Source organism: Salvelinus fontinalis, chromosome 35 (genome assembly GCF_029448725.1).
Source record: "Salvelinus fontinalis isolate EN_2023a chromosome 35, ASM2944872v1, whole genome shotgun sequence".
In the NCBI taxonomy this organism is placed as follows: Eukaryota; Metazoa; Chordata; class Actinopteri; order Salmoniformes; family Salmonidae; genus Salvelinus; species Salvelinus fontinalis.
Genome location: NC_074699.1, coordinates 29,155,315 through 29,173,649, shown reverse-complemented (window position 1 = coordinate 29,173,649; position 18,335 = coordinate 29,155,315). Strand labels below are relative to the sequence as shown.

General features: G+C 41.9%; 2 protein-coding genes across 2 annotated transcripts; both read left to right on the top strand.

The window, feature by feature from the left end:
• The first annotated feature begins 983 nt into the window (after positions 1-983).
• On the top strand, positions 984-9,494 carry LOC129834688 (complexin-3-like). The gene is made up of 3 exons (XM_055899905.1): positions 984-1,510; positions 6,031-6,118; positions 6,387-9,494. Exons 1-3 carry the CDS (start codon positions 1,353-1,355, stop codon positions 6,609-6,611), a joined length of 471 nt encoding a protein of 156 aa, XP_055755880.1. The 5' UTR covers positions 984-1,352; the 3' UTR covers positions 6,612-9,494.
• Positions 9,495-10,548: 1,054 nt separating this feature from the next.
• On the top strand, positions 10,549-14,486 carry LOC129834687 (growth arrest-specific protein 1-like). The gene has a single exon (XM_055899904.1). It carries the CDS (start codon positions 11,405-11,407, stop codon positions 12,152-12,154), a length of 750 nt encoding a protein of 249 aa, XP_055755879.1. The 5' UTR covers positions 10,549-11,404; the 3' UTR covers positions 12,155-14,486.
• Positions 14,487-18,335: the final 3,849 nt, after the last annotated feature.

Genomic DNA, 18,335 nt, shown 5'->3' with positions numbered 1-18,335 from the left:
ACTGAGGGCTTGTAGGCCTGTTGTAAGGCAGGTCCTCACCAGACATCACCTATGGGCACACCCACCGTTGCTGGACCAGACAGGACTGGCAAAAAGTGCTCTTCACTGATGAGTCGCGGTTTTGTCTCACCAGGGGTGATGGTCCGGTTTGTGTTTATCGTCGAAGGAATGAGCGTTAAACCGAGGCCTGTACTCTGGATGGGGATAGATTTGGAGGTGGAGGGTCATCCTGACATAACACTCCAGCATGACAATGCCACCAGCCATACTGCTTGTTCTGTGTGTGATTTCCTCCAAGACAGGAATGTCAGTGTTCTGCCATGGCCAGCGAAGAGCCTGGATCTCAATCCCGTTGAGCAAGTCTGGGACCTGTTGGATCGGAGGGTCAGGGCTAGGGCCATTCCCCCCAAAAATGTCCGGGAACTTGCAGGTGCCTTGGTGGAAGAGTGGGGTAATATCTCACAGCAAGAACTGGCAAATATGGTGCAGTCCATGAGGAGGAGATGCACTGCAGTAATTAATTCAGCTGGTGGCCACACCAGATACTGACTGTTACTTTTGATTTTGACCCCCCCTTTGTTCAGGGACACATTATTCCATTTCTGTTAGTCACATGTCTGTGGAACTTGTTCAGTTTATGTCTCAGTTGTTGAACCTTGTTATGTTCATACAAATATTTACACATGTTAAGTTTGCTGAAAATAAACGCAGTTTTGCTGAGTTTATGACATAAGTGCGTTCGGAAACCCTTTGATTTTCACAACAACAAAAAAGCGCACAAAATGACCCCAAAGACGCACGGGCATCAAAACCATACAAAACAACTAGTATACACGGTAGTTGACTCGTCACGTGTGTCTGTCTCTGCCGGAGTCCGTTGTGAATGTGAGGAGTGCCTGTCTGACTCAATAGTGAGTTATAATAAGACGGCGAATCACCGGAACCCACGTGAGGTGCTAGGGCGCATCATGAAAGCGCATTCGTAATTCAGCGATCCGTGGGATTGGGCAGAGGGAGTGGAGGTTGGGTTAGGAAAAAAACACGATTGGTAGAGTTGAGAATAAAACTTGTTGGCTCAGATATTTGTGCAGCCACGTCCTCTCTTGCTAACTTCCCCACTCAACGCGGAGCTGTCCATTGGCACTGGTGCTGAAACGCGTCTATTCTCAATCCCTCACAGCGGTGCACGACGGAGTGTCGAGAGTAAAACATTTGGATGATTGTATTGACTTTTTCCATATATTTTTTAGACACTTCGATGGATATACATTGATTTACTCAGCTTTCATCAAGAGCGCATCAAAGGTCCACGTTCTGACCCGGTCATTAACGGACTCTTAAGAGGCAGAAAGATGGCTTTTATGGTGAAACAAATGGTGGGAGGGCATGTGAAGAACCTGACCGGGGGTTTGACTGAGGAAAAGCCCGAAGGAGAGAAATCGGAAGCCGCAGCGGCAGGAATGACCCAGGAGGAATTTGAACAATATCAACAACAGTTAGAGGAGGAAAAGTAAGAACAAACCCAAGTTTATCGATCCATTTGAATAGCCTATAGATTTTGAAAGGGTTGCGTACTATAAAGCGGAGTTTATTCTGTGTAATGTCCAATGTAAAGACGCTGCTGAGCGCGTGCCTTTACAAGCCCCAGTGCGCCATGCACTATTTTACGCATCAGTGGGATCCACGGCGTTCTCTCGAGCTCACCACACAGCTGCTACACTCGATACATGAGTTTTCTTTCAGGTTTCAAGAATTGTATAGGACGGTTTTCCATTTGAATTCTTGCAATAGCCTAATCCAAAAACAAAAATGTGTCAGTAATCACAGTGAGTTTAATGCCCAATTATACTGTAAAACGGGCTCGTTTCCCAATAGTCATATACTAATGCTTCAGGTTGATACGTGTCTTCAGATTCATTCTAGAACATGAATTCAGTTACTTTTATGTCCAATTTATCTAAAAATGTATTGAATATCATCCTCAATGAGCTCTCCAAATAGTTTCCCCCCTTTCTTGGATGTCCCTGTGATGTAGGCCTCCATATTAATTTTGTTCACAAAGAGAAGACACCTCAACAGAATAAATTCGTCTGATGTGAGTATCTCTGATCTTGAAATGTATTTTTATCTGGGTATAACTAAGAAACCCATTGCCATATCATACAAATCTGATAATTTAATTGACTTTACTCCAAATTCCCCTATGTGAGAGGAGAAGATGTCCTCAAGGTTTGAAAGCGATGACTCTACAAAAGTTCATAGGTCTGAACATATATTTGTCCGGTGAAAAAAATACCCTCGAAATGTGTCTGATCATGTGCAGTGCCTCCACACACACCTGTATCTATATGAAAAGTATACTTCATTAAAAATAAATGGGTAGTACTACAGGGCACTACCCTGGCTTAAGGTCACATGGCTCCAGGCTCCAGGACAAAGAGCCTGTTTGCTGTTGACATGTCAGACATGGTGGAGCATCCACTGACTCCCCTCAGAGACTAGCCTCAACTGTCCACAGCCCACATTGACCTCAATCCCATACCATCATACATTACACTGGGCTTCAGGGGAGGTGAGCTCTTATAATGTGGCTACCGCCATACAATATATCATAGCACAAAGTCTGGTGTCAGTGCTCTGTATAATCCAAGGAGAATAGGGTTGTTGGAATGGGGTTGTTTGCAGTGGCATGTCATATATAATCATGTTATCAGGCACAGTAGTCACAATGACATCCCCTGGTTATATGATGCCCTTGAGAGGAGAAGACACAAGACTCGTCATCTCAGTGCCATCAGGAGCTCTACCATTGGCTCTCAAAGAGCGCTGGCTTATGTGCTGCTGTGTGGTGGTTTACATGCTCATGTTCATTCACGGTGGGCAAGATAACAGTAATGCCACTGTGAATATACACTGAGTGAACAAAACATTAAGAACACCTGTTCTTTCCATGACATAGACTGAAAGCTATGATCCCTTATTGATGTGACTTGTTAAATCCACTTCAATCAGTGTAGATGAAAGGGAGGAGACAGGTTAAAGAAGGATGTTTAAGTCTTGAGACAATTGAGACATGGATTGTGTATGTGTGCCATTCAGAGGGTGAAAGGGAATAACAAAATATTTAAGTGCCTTTGAACGGGGTATGGTAGTAGGTGCCAGGCGCACCAGTTTGTGTCAAGAACTGCAACGCTGCTGGGTTTTTCACGCTCAACAGTTTTCCATGTGTATCAACAATGGTGCACCACCCAAAGGACATCCAGCCAACTGTGGGAAGCATCCCTGTGGAACGCTTTCGATACCTTGTAGAGTCCATGCCCGACACATTGAGGCTGTTCTGAGGGCAAAAGGGGGTGCAACTCAATATTAGGAAGATGTTCTTGATGTTTTGTACACTCAGTATATATCCCCTCAGGGCCAGCCCTAGCCTTTTGGGGGACCAAGGCGAGATTTGGTTGGGGAGGCCATGATTTTTGCCATGAATTTCCCCCCATTTTTCCATGAATTGTTTATATGATATCTGAATGAGAGTGTCTAACAAAATCAATTGGTGCCTCCTGGAGGTCAGGCCCTTCGTGCCTGGTTGGTAATTCGGCCATGATTACTACAAGTTTAGATAGCTAGGTAGACTAATTTACCAATCTAAAAAATATTAGCTGACATGGGCTAATTGAGTGACTGTTAGTGACTGACATAACAAGAGGCGACCACCTATGTTGCTTATGCCCAGGGCTGGCCCTGTATCCCCTGAATGATAGGGATATGACCTTGTCATTGGCCATGCACATGTATCATGCCATTGTTTACAGTACTGTATGTATGCATTATGATGTCATGCTGTCATTCAGACCACACTGTTGGCATGATCACATAGGTCACATGACGTCACCTCGGTTCATGGAGTCTACTTCGGGAATGTTTGGTGCAAGGTGTAGGTCTAGTCTTGTCTTTTGAAAGAGTTTAATCCTATTCAGGTGTTTATATCACATTTTCACATTTTCAGTGATTGTTTTAATCTGATTATTGGAAAATTAGGGACAAAGATTATTTGAGTAATACTAAGAGGGCTGCCACGGAAAACACAAACTGTCTCTTGTCTGCCCTCTGCTGGAGTTACCAAATGGGTAGTATTGCAGTATTGCTGTACGTGGTGGTGAAGTATAAATATCTGATTTACCTCAACACAAGGCTTGCAGTATAATGATATTTGTATGGTGGTGTAGGGCATAGGACATGGTGATGGGGTGTTGTGGTGTCTGGGTGTGCTGTAGAGTGAGGTGATCCAAGGTTGTGTAGATTCACTGGTTTTGCAGCTGTAAAATGAGGTGTGCTAGTCAGTCAGTGTTCTGGGGTGGAGTAATCCTAGGTTCTGAGTTCAGAGGGTTTAGAGTTCTGTAGAGTGGTGTTGTCCTAGGTTCTGAGTTCAGAGGGTTTAGAGTTCTGTAGAGTGGTGTTGTCCTAGGCTCTGGGTTGGAAGGGTGTAGAGTTCTGTAGAGGGGTGTAGTCCTAGGCTCTGGGTTGGAAGGGTGTAGAGTTCTGTAGAGCGGTGTTGTCCTGGGCTCTGGGTTGGAAGGGTGTAGAGTTCTGTAGAGGAGTGTTGTCCTAGGCTCTGGGTTGGAAGGGTGTAGAGTTCTGTAGAGGGGTGTTGTCCTAGGCTCTGGGTTGGAAGGGTGTAGAGTTCTGTAGAGTGGTGTTGTTCTAGGTTCTGGGTTGGAAGGGTGTAGAGTTCTGTAGAGGGGTGTTGTTCTAGGTTCTGGGTTGGAAGGGTGTAGAGTTCTGTAGAGTGGTGTTGTCCTAGGTCCTGGGTTGGAAGGGTGTAGAGTTCTGTAGAGTGGTGTTGTCCTAGGCTCTGGGTTGGAAGGGTGTAGAGTTCTGTAGAGGGGTGTAGTCCTAGGCTCTGGGTTGGAAGGGTGTAGAGTTCTGTAGAGTGGTGTTGTCCTAGGCTCTGGGTTGGAAGGGTGTAGAGTTCTGTAGAGGGGTGTTGTCCTAGGCTCTGGGTTGGAAGGGTATATAATTCTGTAGAGGGGTGTGATCCTAGGTTTCTGTGGGTTCACTAAGTTGGCAGCTGTAGAAGTAGATGAGTGCTAGTCAGTCAGTGAGTCAGTCAGTCAGTCAGTCAATGCTGCTCTACATCCCAGAAGTCTGAATATAATTCCCCAGTAGAGTAGTGGACCGGCAGTAGACTGCATCTGGGTCTCACTGCAAGAGCACAGCCTCTCTCTGTCGTTCTCCCTCTCTCTCCCTCCCTCTTCCTCTACCCCCAGGCGTTACTGCTGCTTGTCCACCTTCTGTTGGCCTGCACTCTTGAGTCAGAGTGCAGCTCAGCAGAGGGCTCCCTGTGTTCTTTTCTTTCAGCCCTCACTATGAGATCCACAGTGGTATAAAAATCTAATATTGTCACATACACCAGATAGAAGCAGTGAAATGTATTGTTTTACAGGGTCTGCCATAGTAGTATGGCGTCCTGGAGCAAATTAGAGTTAAGTGCTTTGCTCAAGGGCACATAGACAGATTCTTCACCTTGTCTGCTCAGGTATTCGAAGCAGCGACCTTTTCATTACTGGCCCAACACTCTAACCGCGATGGCTGAGCTATGTGGTTAATAGTAACCAATGAATTTGTGCATTTGTGATACATCGCATTACAAACAAATCTAACAACGTTCCATACTAAAGACCATGACATGTTTATATTACAAAAAGCCTGATGGATGAATAAAATTATCATTACAGCATCTGTCCTCACATTGCCATTAATGCCGTTAAATCCTTAATCCTTCAGTCGAATTATGGAGGTGGACTGAAGGAAACATTTGTTATGAAGCATCAACTTGAGTAAGGACTCGAGATTATACCACCTTTTGCATACGTTGTGTGTGTGTGTGTGTGTGTGTGTGTGTGTGTGTGTGTGTGTGTGTGTGTGTGTGTGTGTGTGTGTGTGTGTGTGTGTGTGTGTGTGTGTGTGTGTGTGATTACATGCAGCGACACTATTTCAGCCGCTGTTAACCATTTTCTCTCTGGTTTTCCCCAGGCAGGAACGAGATGCTAGTTTTGCCCAGAAGAAAGCTGAGCGGGCAACAGTTAGAAGTCACTTCCGGGACAAATACAGACTGCCAAAGGTACATCCATTACTGATTCTGCATATTTGATTCAAGCATTTTCTTACATTTCTACATGTTATTACAGTTATTACAGGGTCAGATCTAGGTTGTGTCCTTGAAGCAAAAACACCATCCAAATGTGTTCTGTTTGTACTCTCTTTCCTTTCTCCCTATGTCTCAATCATCTCATTCCTCTCCCTTTCCTTTGCCCTCGCTCCCTACACCCTCTCTCACTGGCCTGTGTGTTTGTGTTTGTGTTTCTGTCTCCACTGTGTGTGCGACCCAGAATGAGCTGGATGACACTCAGATCCAGCAGGCGGGGGATGACGTGGAGCTGCCCACAGAGCTAGCCAAGATGATCGCTGACGACAACAAGGAGGAGGCATCCAAAACGTCTGTCCTGGGCCAGCTGACCAACATCCAGAATGTGGACATGGACCAGCTGAAGGACAAGGCCCAGGCCACACTGGAAGACCTCAAACAGTCCGCTGAGAAGTGCAATCTCATGTGATCTGGCTGGCTGACTGAATTCCTGCTCTCTCTCTCTCCCTCCCCTACTTTCTTTATCTGTACAACAAAGGATCTATGTAAGATATCATATGATCTATGATCATGTACAAACGTTGATAGTCATGTTGCTTTGAATACACACACATACAGTCAACACTGCCTCACACACACAGACATACTGCAGCAGCTTCTGGCCAAAGAATCAGAGTAAACACTGTCTAAGCTGTGGGGGAATCAGAGTAAACAATGTCTAAGCTGTGGGGGAATCAGAGTAAACACTGTCTAAGCTGTGGGGGAATCAGAGTAAACACTGTCTAAACTGTGGGGGAATCAGGTTAAACACTGTCTAAGCTGTGGGGGAATCAGAGTTAACACTGTCTAAGCTGTGGGGGAATCAGAGTAAACAATGTCTAAGCTGTGGGGGATTCAGAGTAAACAATGTCTAAGCTGTGGGGGAATCAGAGTAAACACTGTCTAAGCTGTGGGGGAATCAGAGTAAACAATGTCTAAGCTGTGGGGGATTCAGAGTAAACAATGTCTAAGCTGTGGGGGAATCAGAGTAAACACTGTCTAAGCTGTGGGGGAATCAGAGTAAACACTGTCTAAGCTGTGGGGGAATCAGAGTAAACACTGTCTAAGCTGTGGGGGAATCAGAGTAAACAATGTCTAAGCTGTGGGGGAATCAGAGTAAACACTGTCTAAGCTGTGGGGGAATCAGAGTAAACAATGTCTAAGCTGTGGGGGATTCAGAGTAAACAATGTCTAAGCTGTGGGGGAATCAGAGTAAACACTGTCTAAGCTGTGGGGGAATCAGAGTAAACAATGTCTAAGCTGTGGGGGAATCAGAGTAAACACTGTCTAAGCTGTGGGGGAATCAGAGTAAACAATGTCTAAGCTGTGGGGGAATCAGAGTAAACACTGTCTAAGCTGTGGGGGAATCAGGTTAAACACTGTCTAAGCTGTGGGGGAATCAGAGTTAACACTGTCTAAGCTGTGGGGGAATCAGAGTAAACAATGTCTAAGCTGTGGGGGATTCAGAGTAAACAATGTCTAAACTGTGGGGGAATCAGAGTTAACACTGTCTAAGCTGTGGGGGAATCAGAGTAAACAATGTCTAAGCTGTGGGGGATTCAGAGTAAACAATGTCTAAGCTGTGGGGGAATCAGAGTAAACAATGTCTAAGCTGTGGGGGAATCAGAGTAAACACTGTCTAAGCTGTGGGGGAATCAGAGTAAACACTGTCTAAGCTGTGGGGGAATCAGAGTAAACAATGTCTAAGCTGTGGGGGAATCAGAGTAAACACTGTCTAAGCTGTGGGGGAATCAGAGTAAACAATGTCTAAGCTGTGGGGGATTCAGAGTAAACAATGTCTAAGCTGTGGGGGAATCAGAGTAAACACTGTCTAAGCTGTGGGGGAATCAGAGTAAACACTGTCTAAGCTGTGGGGGAATCAGAGTAAACACTGTCTAAGCTGTGGGGGAATCAGAGTAAACAATGTCTAAGCTGTGGGGGAATCAGAGTAAACACTGTCTAAGCTGTGGGGGAATCAGAGTAAACACTGTCTAAGCTGTGGGGGAATCAGAGTAAACACTGTCTAAGCTGTGGGGGAATCAGAGTAAACAATGTCTAAACTGTGGGGGAATCAGAGTAAACACTGTCTAAACTGTGGGGGAATCAGAGTAAACACTGTCTAAGCTGTGGGGGAATCAGAGTAAACACTGTCTAAGCTGTGGGGGAACCAGAGTAAACAATGTCTAAGCTGTGGGGGAATCAGAGTTAACACTGTCTAAGCTGTGGGGGAATTAGAGTAAACACTGTCTAAGCTGTGGGGGAATTAGAGTAATAGTCTTATGCCAAAGACCCTTCGCAGAAAACCATTCAGACAATGGCACAAAGTATATCAACTAGTCATATTAATTGTGAGACTAAATCAAACTTTCTTGTCTTGGGACCACTTTCAGTACATTACAAATCAAGTGTCTGTTATATCTATTGCAGGTGTAAATGTATTTGCAGTTAGCCTGTTCTGTCGTCCATCTAGTCTATGGTCATTAACTCGTTGGGGCCTTGCTAAGAGACAGCTCGTCCTCTGTGATGCCAACCCATCTAACCTTTCAACTCTGGCCTTTAACCTGTCCTCATATTGACCCCTGACCTCTCCATCTCAGTGCTGTTTTGTGCCGGTGGTTTGGTGTCGTTTAGCTGCTATGATATGTCAAGTGCTGTCTTTGAAAATGTCATCCTATGGCTGAGTGCTGGTCATAGTGTTTAATAAGTACACAATACTATGAACATATATGAACATAGTGTACTTGGTATTTGTCTGAATTGTTGTTGTATCACTAAGTAAAGACGCAGGTGAGAGCGGGAGAGGGGTTTGTCAACCTTATTTAGTAATATACAATATATATTTATTTAATACAGTGGTTCATGTCTTGTAATAGTTGAACAGTCCTTTTGTGACATTACAGAAATTGCATTTGAAGAAAGGATGGTGAACATGCCTTAGTAGCTTGTTTTATGTGATAGCTACTTTGTGCTTTCTTGTCAGTTCCATGAAGCAAAACAAACAAGTGTGAATATAATTCATTCTTACTCAAGTCTTACAGAGCCTGATCACCTATACATATATCTCTGTATTAAAGTGTGTGACCTGCAATGATACTTTAAAGCCAACAACAAGAGCTTCTTTCATTTCCAGTCACCCTATGGGGTGATTCAGGTTGATCTCAAGATGATATTTCAGGAAGAGACATGTTGTTCATGATGTTTCTGTTTCCTGTCCATTCTTTGCTTCTTTTACATCGTCTTTGTTGTTCAGTGTTGTATGAACCTTATTGATTTTTGACTGACTATTGAAACCATAATAAACAGATTTTTATGATGTATGCTTCATGTTTCTCCATTTGTTATCCAGCCAGCCTGACCATCTTTTCAGAAACTCTAGGACAGAAGATTTATAACATATAATTTAAAGTAGCCATCGTTTGATGCTATAAAACCAAAACCTAATGTCCTGAACACTAGGTGGAGACAAAAATACAACCTCATCCGAATGTTTGTTGATTAATGATTGTTGAATTAATGACAAACTGAATTTAATCCAAAATCCACATTAGCCCCTAATCAGATCAAGGTTTATTATCATTAAATTATTATCATTACAATACTGATAGGCCAAATGATTATGTTATAGTTGTTATAACCATTGTTATAACCACGTTCTTAAATTAACCAAAATAATGATGTTATTATAAAAAATATATATTATTACCATTATTAGTGGCAACTTTACATTCCAGTGAAGTCTGATAATAAGCTCAGCCATCTGGCAGAATCAATGGCTCTTTGCAAAAGTGTACAGTGTTTTTCAGGGCAGCAACTGCTTGTAACATTTCCAGACAGCCCGGGTGTCGCTACGGGGTTTTCCAATCTCTTTTTTCAAAACACATTAGTTAGCATTTTAATAGCAGAGAAGCATGAGCTATTGGTAGTTTTCAAGTGCGGTGTGAAAGGGGAGAGCTGTAAAATATATTGATGCTGAAACCTTCCTCTATTGATAGGCGCTGGGCGTGAACAATCTTCAGCCTAGAAAGACACTGTGCCACTGCATGGCCAATCTGACACAATTGGCGTGAAACGGGCCAGAAAATACTATTCTCTTCCATTCTGTTCTATCAATCAGGGCTTAAAAACTCACTAGAAAGAAGAGCGAGAGGGAGAGTGAACAGGGTGACAATTTGTAGAACTTTAAGTGAAACCCTCACTGTGCGACGGTTTTCATAGAGGTTTCCCTCCTCGGGTTATCGCTAAAAAGGAACAGATTAGTTTTTTTCTGCACTTAAAATTGGAGCAGTGGGTGCAGATATGAGCTTCTAGCAATGGAATGCCTTCTGTCGACTGCTAGGGGGCTTGTGTGCGCCCCACACTCACTACCTCCCCAAACGTTGACGTGTTTTGTAAGGGGGACCACACAGGTCGTGAGTTTCATTAAATTTATAAACATTTTATTTATCCTGTATGACGAGCAGATTGCCAAAAACTACGTTGCTATAGAAATGAGTCCCACGGACTCCTCAACGACGACCAATCGTTGACCAGGATTGTAAATGGGAGAGGGGGCAAGGAAAACTTTCCTTTCTTTTTCTGGAAAAGGAGGGGTGTTGTGGGGGAAAGATTAACGAAGCGTGAAGCGTAACTGCAAGAGGGGGACAAAGACACATAGCGGGAGAAAATGCGACAGTGAGAAGAGGCAGTTCGAATGAATTCAACCAACATAGTATGGAATACAGAACACGGAAAATATGAACGTTTTATAAAGCCAAGGAAGTTGGACGTATTTTGAAAACAGGAGTCAAAAGAGTTATGCTTTAAAACGAGGGCATGAAATGTGGATAGTAGGTGTCCGAACTTTGGACTGCGCATGTGGTCACTTTTTGTTCCTTTTTTACTGACACGACTGTGACAGTTTTGCGGAGGATATGGGTGTATTGTTTGTAGGGTAGCTGAATCTATGCAAAGGATTTCAACAATTTTACTCATCCGTCCCAGACTGGATTCATTCACCCTCATAAAACGGACTGTTATTCCACAACTGTCAAGCGTGTATTGGAAAGACGGGGACATCTTTAGGTTTGTAGCTAGGCCTACTAAACACATTTATGTTTGGACCATAAACGCCTCATACTAAATGGGTTTATTAGTTACATTACGTTTTAAATTCATCATAGACTTGGCTGTCCCGCACTAACTGGAGGAAAATGTGCGCATCGCCGAACTAGAGCTCTCTCCAGCATGAAAAGTTGGTGCAGCGCTCTGGCGCTCTTCTCATCGGTGCTGTTGGCGCTAGATGCCCAGTTAATATGTTGGCAAGCCCTGCTCCGATGCCATGAGGAGGCAGACTGTGAGCTTGCATACAGCCAGTATCTAGCCGCCTGTGAAGGAAACATCAGAGGCACCAGGAGGCAATGCCCCAGCCACTGTATCAACGCGTTGATAAGACTGAATCACACCCGCAATGGCCCTTACCTTGAGAGGTGTGACTGTGGTCAGGACATGGAGTGTAGGGATGCAAAGCGGGCGATTGAGCCATGCCTCCCCCGGAGGTATCCTGGAGACGCGGGGGGGATAGGATGCACAGAGGCCCGTCAACGATGCGAGGAGGACACCGGCTGCCACTCCTCCCTGACAGCCTACTTGTCTTACTGTGGGCAACTCTTCAATGGCAGGAAATGCTCGTCCAGGTGCAAGGCCACAATACAACAGATGCTATTCATCCCAAATGGCATGCTACTAAACCAGTGTGTGTGCGACGGGGTGGAAAGGCCGTTCTGTGAGGTAGTCAAGGAGAACATGAGCAAACTGTGCCAGATTGGAGACCATAGTGTTATTTCAGACCAGCCAGATATGGACGATATGTATGAGGATGAAGACTATGAATCGAAAACAGAGGAGATATGTCCTCCTGACTCAAATTCTAGTTCCCCGCAGTTGTCGAGCTATATGGCCTTATTATGCATCACTCTTGCACGGATATTCTATTGAGAAACGAATGTGGTCTGTTTAATGTGGCCTGTTGTTGTGACAGGGACGGGTCCAATCTAATGAGCACGTGGGTTTGGTGTAATGGAATACTATTTGCTCCTAGTAATCTCCTATGGGCCTAATGGATTTTTCATATTTTGATGTGATGCCTTAATCTGGGACACAATAATGGACAGGACATTCAGACCACCAATTCAATTTGCAAATTAGGCCTAGGATACTCATGGAATATCCTAGGTCGAAACTCTTCTGGAGTGTAAAGATCAATAAAGTGATTGTTTAAGGAGAAGTGAACCAAATTTGATTTCATTGTAACAATACTCCTCATTGGGCATTGCATCCATTACTTCTGGGCTACCTTTTAAACTCTTATGCCTATTTGTTTAGTTTCGTCTCAATGGTCCTTGGAGTGTGGCTTTATTAAGACTTAAGATAAACATTGGACCAGTCCAGTTTCTGTTTTCTTTCCTCTCTGTTTTAGGGGCCTCTGCATTGTTGCAGCCATCACACTTCAAATATTTGTGGGGAACTGCTAGTGAACAGACAAGGGTTTAGAATCAAGTAGGCCTAGTTAAATGAACTGAAGTGCCTCTCCAGCCCCCCTACCCCCCATGACATATCCCCCACTCTTGATAGTTTTATTTAAAATGTCCCCCCACTCTCCCCCTTTAGGGACCCCCTTTCTTTATTGAAAGCAAGAAGTCACCCTTCTCCTTATACACTGGCCTTTACAAGATGAATGTGGACTTATGATAGACTTATATGGACAAAAGAAGAGGCACTAGTGTTTTTTCTCAGAAAAAAATAAGAAATACCAGTTTATTACTATGAACAGCATTACACAAGCTACTTGTTAATAGGCCTAGTTTAATTTATTATTCATTTCATATAAAGTGTAATGGGTTCCTTTCCAGGACAGAAACATGCTTGACAGTTAGCCTAGATATTTAGCAAGAAGAGAAAAAGCTAAGAAGTTATTCCATTATTTTTTAATGAAGCTAATCCTTCCCGTGTCTTGTCATTATCTTTACAAGATGTCACTTGAAGTTTTTCTAAACTAATCTTTGTTTTTGTCATGATCGTCAATGTAATTTCTTTTTTATTTCACCTTGTTGGGTAGATGCTGGTCCATAGGGAAATGTAACTGTCATGTTGATGTTAAATTATATATATATATATATAAAAGGAATCTATCTTTTACATTTATATGTCATATATTAATGCTGTAAATTAGTGTCCAATTCGTCCATTGTGACTTTACAGTCAATACACAACCTCATGAATACTATGGCAGTAGTTTACATGTACAAAAACAATGTTTTTTGAAACAATTCTGCAGGTAGATTTGTCATCTCAACCAGTGTGGAAAGAAATAATGGATACTTGTTATATATGGAAAATAATTTATGTAATAAAATGGTTAAGTGTGAGTCAAAAAGTCCAACTGTTTATTTGACATCCTGTATGTTATTCAAAGTAGGAATGTTTCCCAACCCCCAACTAAATGAATCATCACACCAAAACTATCAGACCTAAAGTATAGGCAAATGTAACTGCGCTGGAACTAGAGAAGACTGGAATGTTCAATAAGGGAAAAATGTCATTTTGGATCAGGCTCCAAAGTCACGTGTCGCCTTTGAATGTGAACTTGTGCCATTGCCAAGCAAAGCTAAAGGACCAGCAGACATTGAATCGGTTTGAATGTCTACTGCGTTGATTTTTGAAATGATACACTTGCATTTCTGGTAGTCCTGGCAATAGCAACTTTTACATGAAAAGACAAAACAGGACCTCTCACTACTGTCTTCTCATATCATCCACCTTCCCTGGAATTTTTAAAAACATTTTAGAGACACGTATTTAGAACACGGTGATTGCATCTAAATGAATGCCTCCTGTGGCTTCTGAAACGTAACTGTGTGATTGCTGTGTACCTTTCATTATACCAGCATTGTGTGATACTTTAGGGATCAGGCCCAGTGTAACTGAAACCCAAGCAGGAATGTTAAGTGTCTGACTGCACAATACATCTTATTTGGAAGAGAAGGTCAGGACTCTCTGTGCTCTTTGAGACATTTCAGGTTTAAGTTACTGCTTCCTTTGACACTGTGTCTAGGAAACAACCAGATAAATTGTACCTAATTACTTGTGTGTAAATGGCACTTTCTGTGTCAGTGTTGAAAGGTCAGTCACGACTCTTGAGAATGCAGGATTGTGCATTTGATCGTTTTGCCTTACAGTGCTTCTCAGTTCTCTTGGGCTTCAATGACCTTTTCAGAGAAATAACAATGGAAATATAGCACATTAATAAATGTATCATTTTTATAACACAGTGAGAATGCAATGGGTGTTTTTGTGTCTACTAATCTCCTAAATCCTGCTAATAACCTTTTGGGTAGGTTAGTAGGTAAATATAAATCCTTGGCACAAATAGCTCATAGTAATAATTCTTTATTTACAGGTCCTTAACAAACTGCATGGAAGTGTTATGTAATCTAAGTTTGAACGAGTCAAGATGTGGAATTTGAAGTCATGACAGGAAATCTGTGTTCAATTCATAGTTCCTTTGACAATAGACTGACCAAGTTGTCCCCTTCCCATCTTCATCTAAATCAAATTTGATTGGTCACATGCACAGAATACAACAGGTGTAGACTTTACAGTGAAATGCTTACTTACGAGCAAGTATTTTGTTTAGAAAATAATGTAATTCTCAACAGACTTTAGATTGTTCAAAAGTGCGTTTCACTGGTGCATTTAAAAGCGGAAGGGAGGGAAAGGGATTCTGTATAGTTGAGGTAAGACATTACTAACTCAGCCAATCTGTCTAACCATCGCCATGCATCTCAAAGTTGTCCGACACTAACTCACCCACACCCCTCCTTCAAATCCCCCACTCAGCTTCTGGGAACAAAATCAAAACAAACAGAAGCAGGGGAGCCTTGGGGTGAGTGGGGGACGGCAGAGGGAGGATTTACAGAGGCTGCAGTGTGCTGGAGCCCATTTTCTAAATTATCTTTATTCAACGTTTCTCTGAAACAAACCCCTGCCTGCCCCCAGGCCTACGAGAGGGGGTGACACAGGGATTTAGGGGAGAGTTTTGTTTCTCATCTGTACAATGTTCTATTCATGATAGCAGTCTACCCACGGTGAATGGTTGATGTGTGTGTGTTTGGGGGTTGGGAAGTTGAGGGGTCTTTAGTTCCTTACGGATTAACCCCCCCCCACCTTATAACTTTAGCTGATGTCAATACAGCTCCACCGTCATCCCATTAGGAGTACCAACAGAGGTTGATAGAGTGCCAGGAGAGGGGGAAAGGGTACAAGTGCTCATGATGGAGCTGAACTGAAATGGAGGCCAATTAAACCCACAATGCCACAGGGCTGTGGTTGGTTGGTAAGGGGGTCAGAGGAGTAAAAGGCATAGTGGTTGACTATTCAACTTTTTGGCATTCTCTTATAGCGTATACCTCCATCTCTACTGGTGCTCCTGCCAGTCCTCTACACGCCCAGCTACTCTGGACTACATTAGGGCTTCCTCGCCTTACTTTATGGAAATGGGCCAGCTGTGTCCTCAGGAGAGGGAACCAAATGGTGACTACATGGCCACGAGACAGCAGTAGGCCTCCAACAGGCAGTGACAGACTCACCAAGACATCCATGAAACCTTACACTCAGACCACAATATTATTTTACCAAGCTTTACATTTCAACCCGAATTACAAGTACAGTGCCTTCGGAAAAAAGTATTCAGACCACATTACTTTTTCCACATTTTGTTACGTTACAGCCTTATTCTAAAATTGCTTAAATCGTTTTTTCCTCATCAATCTACACACAATATCCCATATTGACAAAGCAAAAAAAGTTTTTTTGAAATTGTTGCTAATTTATTACAAATAAAAAACGGAAATATCACATTTACATAAGTATTCAGATAATTTACTCAGTACTTTTTTGAAGCACTTTTTGAAGCACAGTGATTATAGCCTTGAGTCTTGGGTATGATGCTACAAGCTTGGAACATCTGTGTCGGGGAGTTTCTCCCATTCTTCTCTGCAGATCCTCTCAAGCTCTGTCAGGTTGTATGGAGAGTGTTGCTGCACAGCTATTTTCAGGTCTCTCCAGAAATGTTCGATCAGGTTCAAGTCCGGGCTCTGGCTGGACCACACAAGGACATTCAGAGACTTAAAAAAACATTTTTTTTAAGGGGTGGATCAGCTTAATATTGCTGAAAGAATGTTGCTTCCATCAATGTAATTGTCTGCATCATTTCCAATCCCCCATATATTTTTGGGGTAAATATATATATCCATACACGCATGCATACATATACACATATATACATACACATACCTATATAGACATACATACTTTTTTAAAGAATATACCTTCATTATTATTCCTCGCAAACCCTACCACCGATCCCCCAATTGGAGTAAACTAATAAACACTTCGGCTTTTACCTTCAATTTATACATCTTAAACACATTTTACAGACACAGTCTACTTTACAATAGTTCTCTCTTGTTTGTTCTTAGTCCTTCCTCTATTTCTGATGTCCATCCAGTTTGATTTCTATTTGTAACTGTGCTATTTCACAAAAGTTCCGAACCTATATACATTTTACAGATCCCGTATGTTTTACATTGTTTATCTTGTTATTAGTCCCATCCTTCAGCTCTATTCAACCCCTCCCATCTATCTCTCAACATCATCCATTTCAGATTTCTATTTGCCATATATTTTTCAACTGTGCTGTCATGCTTCACAAAATAATTGAACCTTTCTATTCTCATAGCTTCTACAGATTGTAAATTAAAAATATATTTTTTTGCTAAAATAATTATTATATTATTGATTGATTGACTATGGCTTTTCAAATCACCCAGTATTGCTATCTGTAGCGTTAGTTCTAGGCAAATGTTGCAATTCTTCAGCCATTCCTGGACCTGTGACCAAAAACGAGCTACATATGGACAATACCAAAATAAATGATCTAATGACTCTGCCTCCTCACAGCAGAATCTGCAGAGCTGGGAAGATTGTATCCCCCATATATATAACATTCTATTAGTTCCAAGAATTTTGTATAGTAATTTAAATAGAACAATTTGAAGTTTTGAATCCGGCGTTGTTTTGCGTATCAATTCATAAACCATGTGCCATGGAATGGGTACATCGAAAATCTCTTCCAACTATTTTGCAATTTATATGGCACAGCTGTAAGTTTTTTGGTCCTTAAATGAAATTGGTATATGTTTTTATTTATCACATTTTTCTTTAACCATTTATGTTCTTTAATAGAGGACCGACATACAAGTTCCTTACTTTTTTCCCCTTCTACTTGCCTCTTCCATTTTTGTGGTAATGCTGCAATTAATTGGTTGTAAATTTGGGTAGAGCAGACATTTCCATATGTCTGTGTTAGCTGCATGTGTGACATAACTCCACCAGTCCTATTTATGATATCATTCACTAAAATTATACCTATTTTAAAAATTTCTTCGAAAAATACATTTTTTAAAATCATTTAGTATATTTGAATTTAACCACAATATTTGTTGTATTATTTGTTCTGTCTTTTCAGGTGGATTAAACTGAAATTACAACCAACTTTCTAAGGCTTGTTTAAAAAATAAAGATATTTTGGAGATTATTTCCTTTTCAAACAACCGAAAGTGGACAGGTGTAATCTGAATAAAGGGAAAAAGGCCCTTCTTGAACATAGGATGAGACATTCGTACCAATTTACTAGAGAACCAGTTTGAATTTAAGTATATTTTTTGTATGACTGATGCCTTTAGTGAGAGGTCTAATGCTTTAATATTTAATAATTTCTGCCCTCCAAATTCATATTCGTTATATAAATAGGCCCTTTTAATTTTATCTGGCTTGCCGTTCCAAATAAAATTGAAATTTTTTTGTTCATATGATTTCAAAAGCAAGTCACTAGGTGTAGGCAAAACCATAAGCAAATAGGTAAACTGTGATATGACTAAAGAGTTAATCAGGGTGATTTTTCCACAAATAGACAGGTATTTTCCTTTCCATGGTAGCAAGATCTTATCTATTTTTGCTAACTTTCTATAAAGATTTGTTGGAGTGAGATCATTTCTTTCTTTTGGGATTTGTATACCGAGTATGTCCACATCTCCGTCAGACCATTTAATTGGTAAAC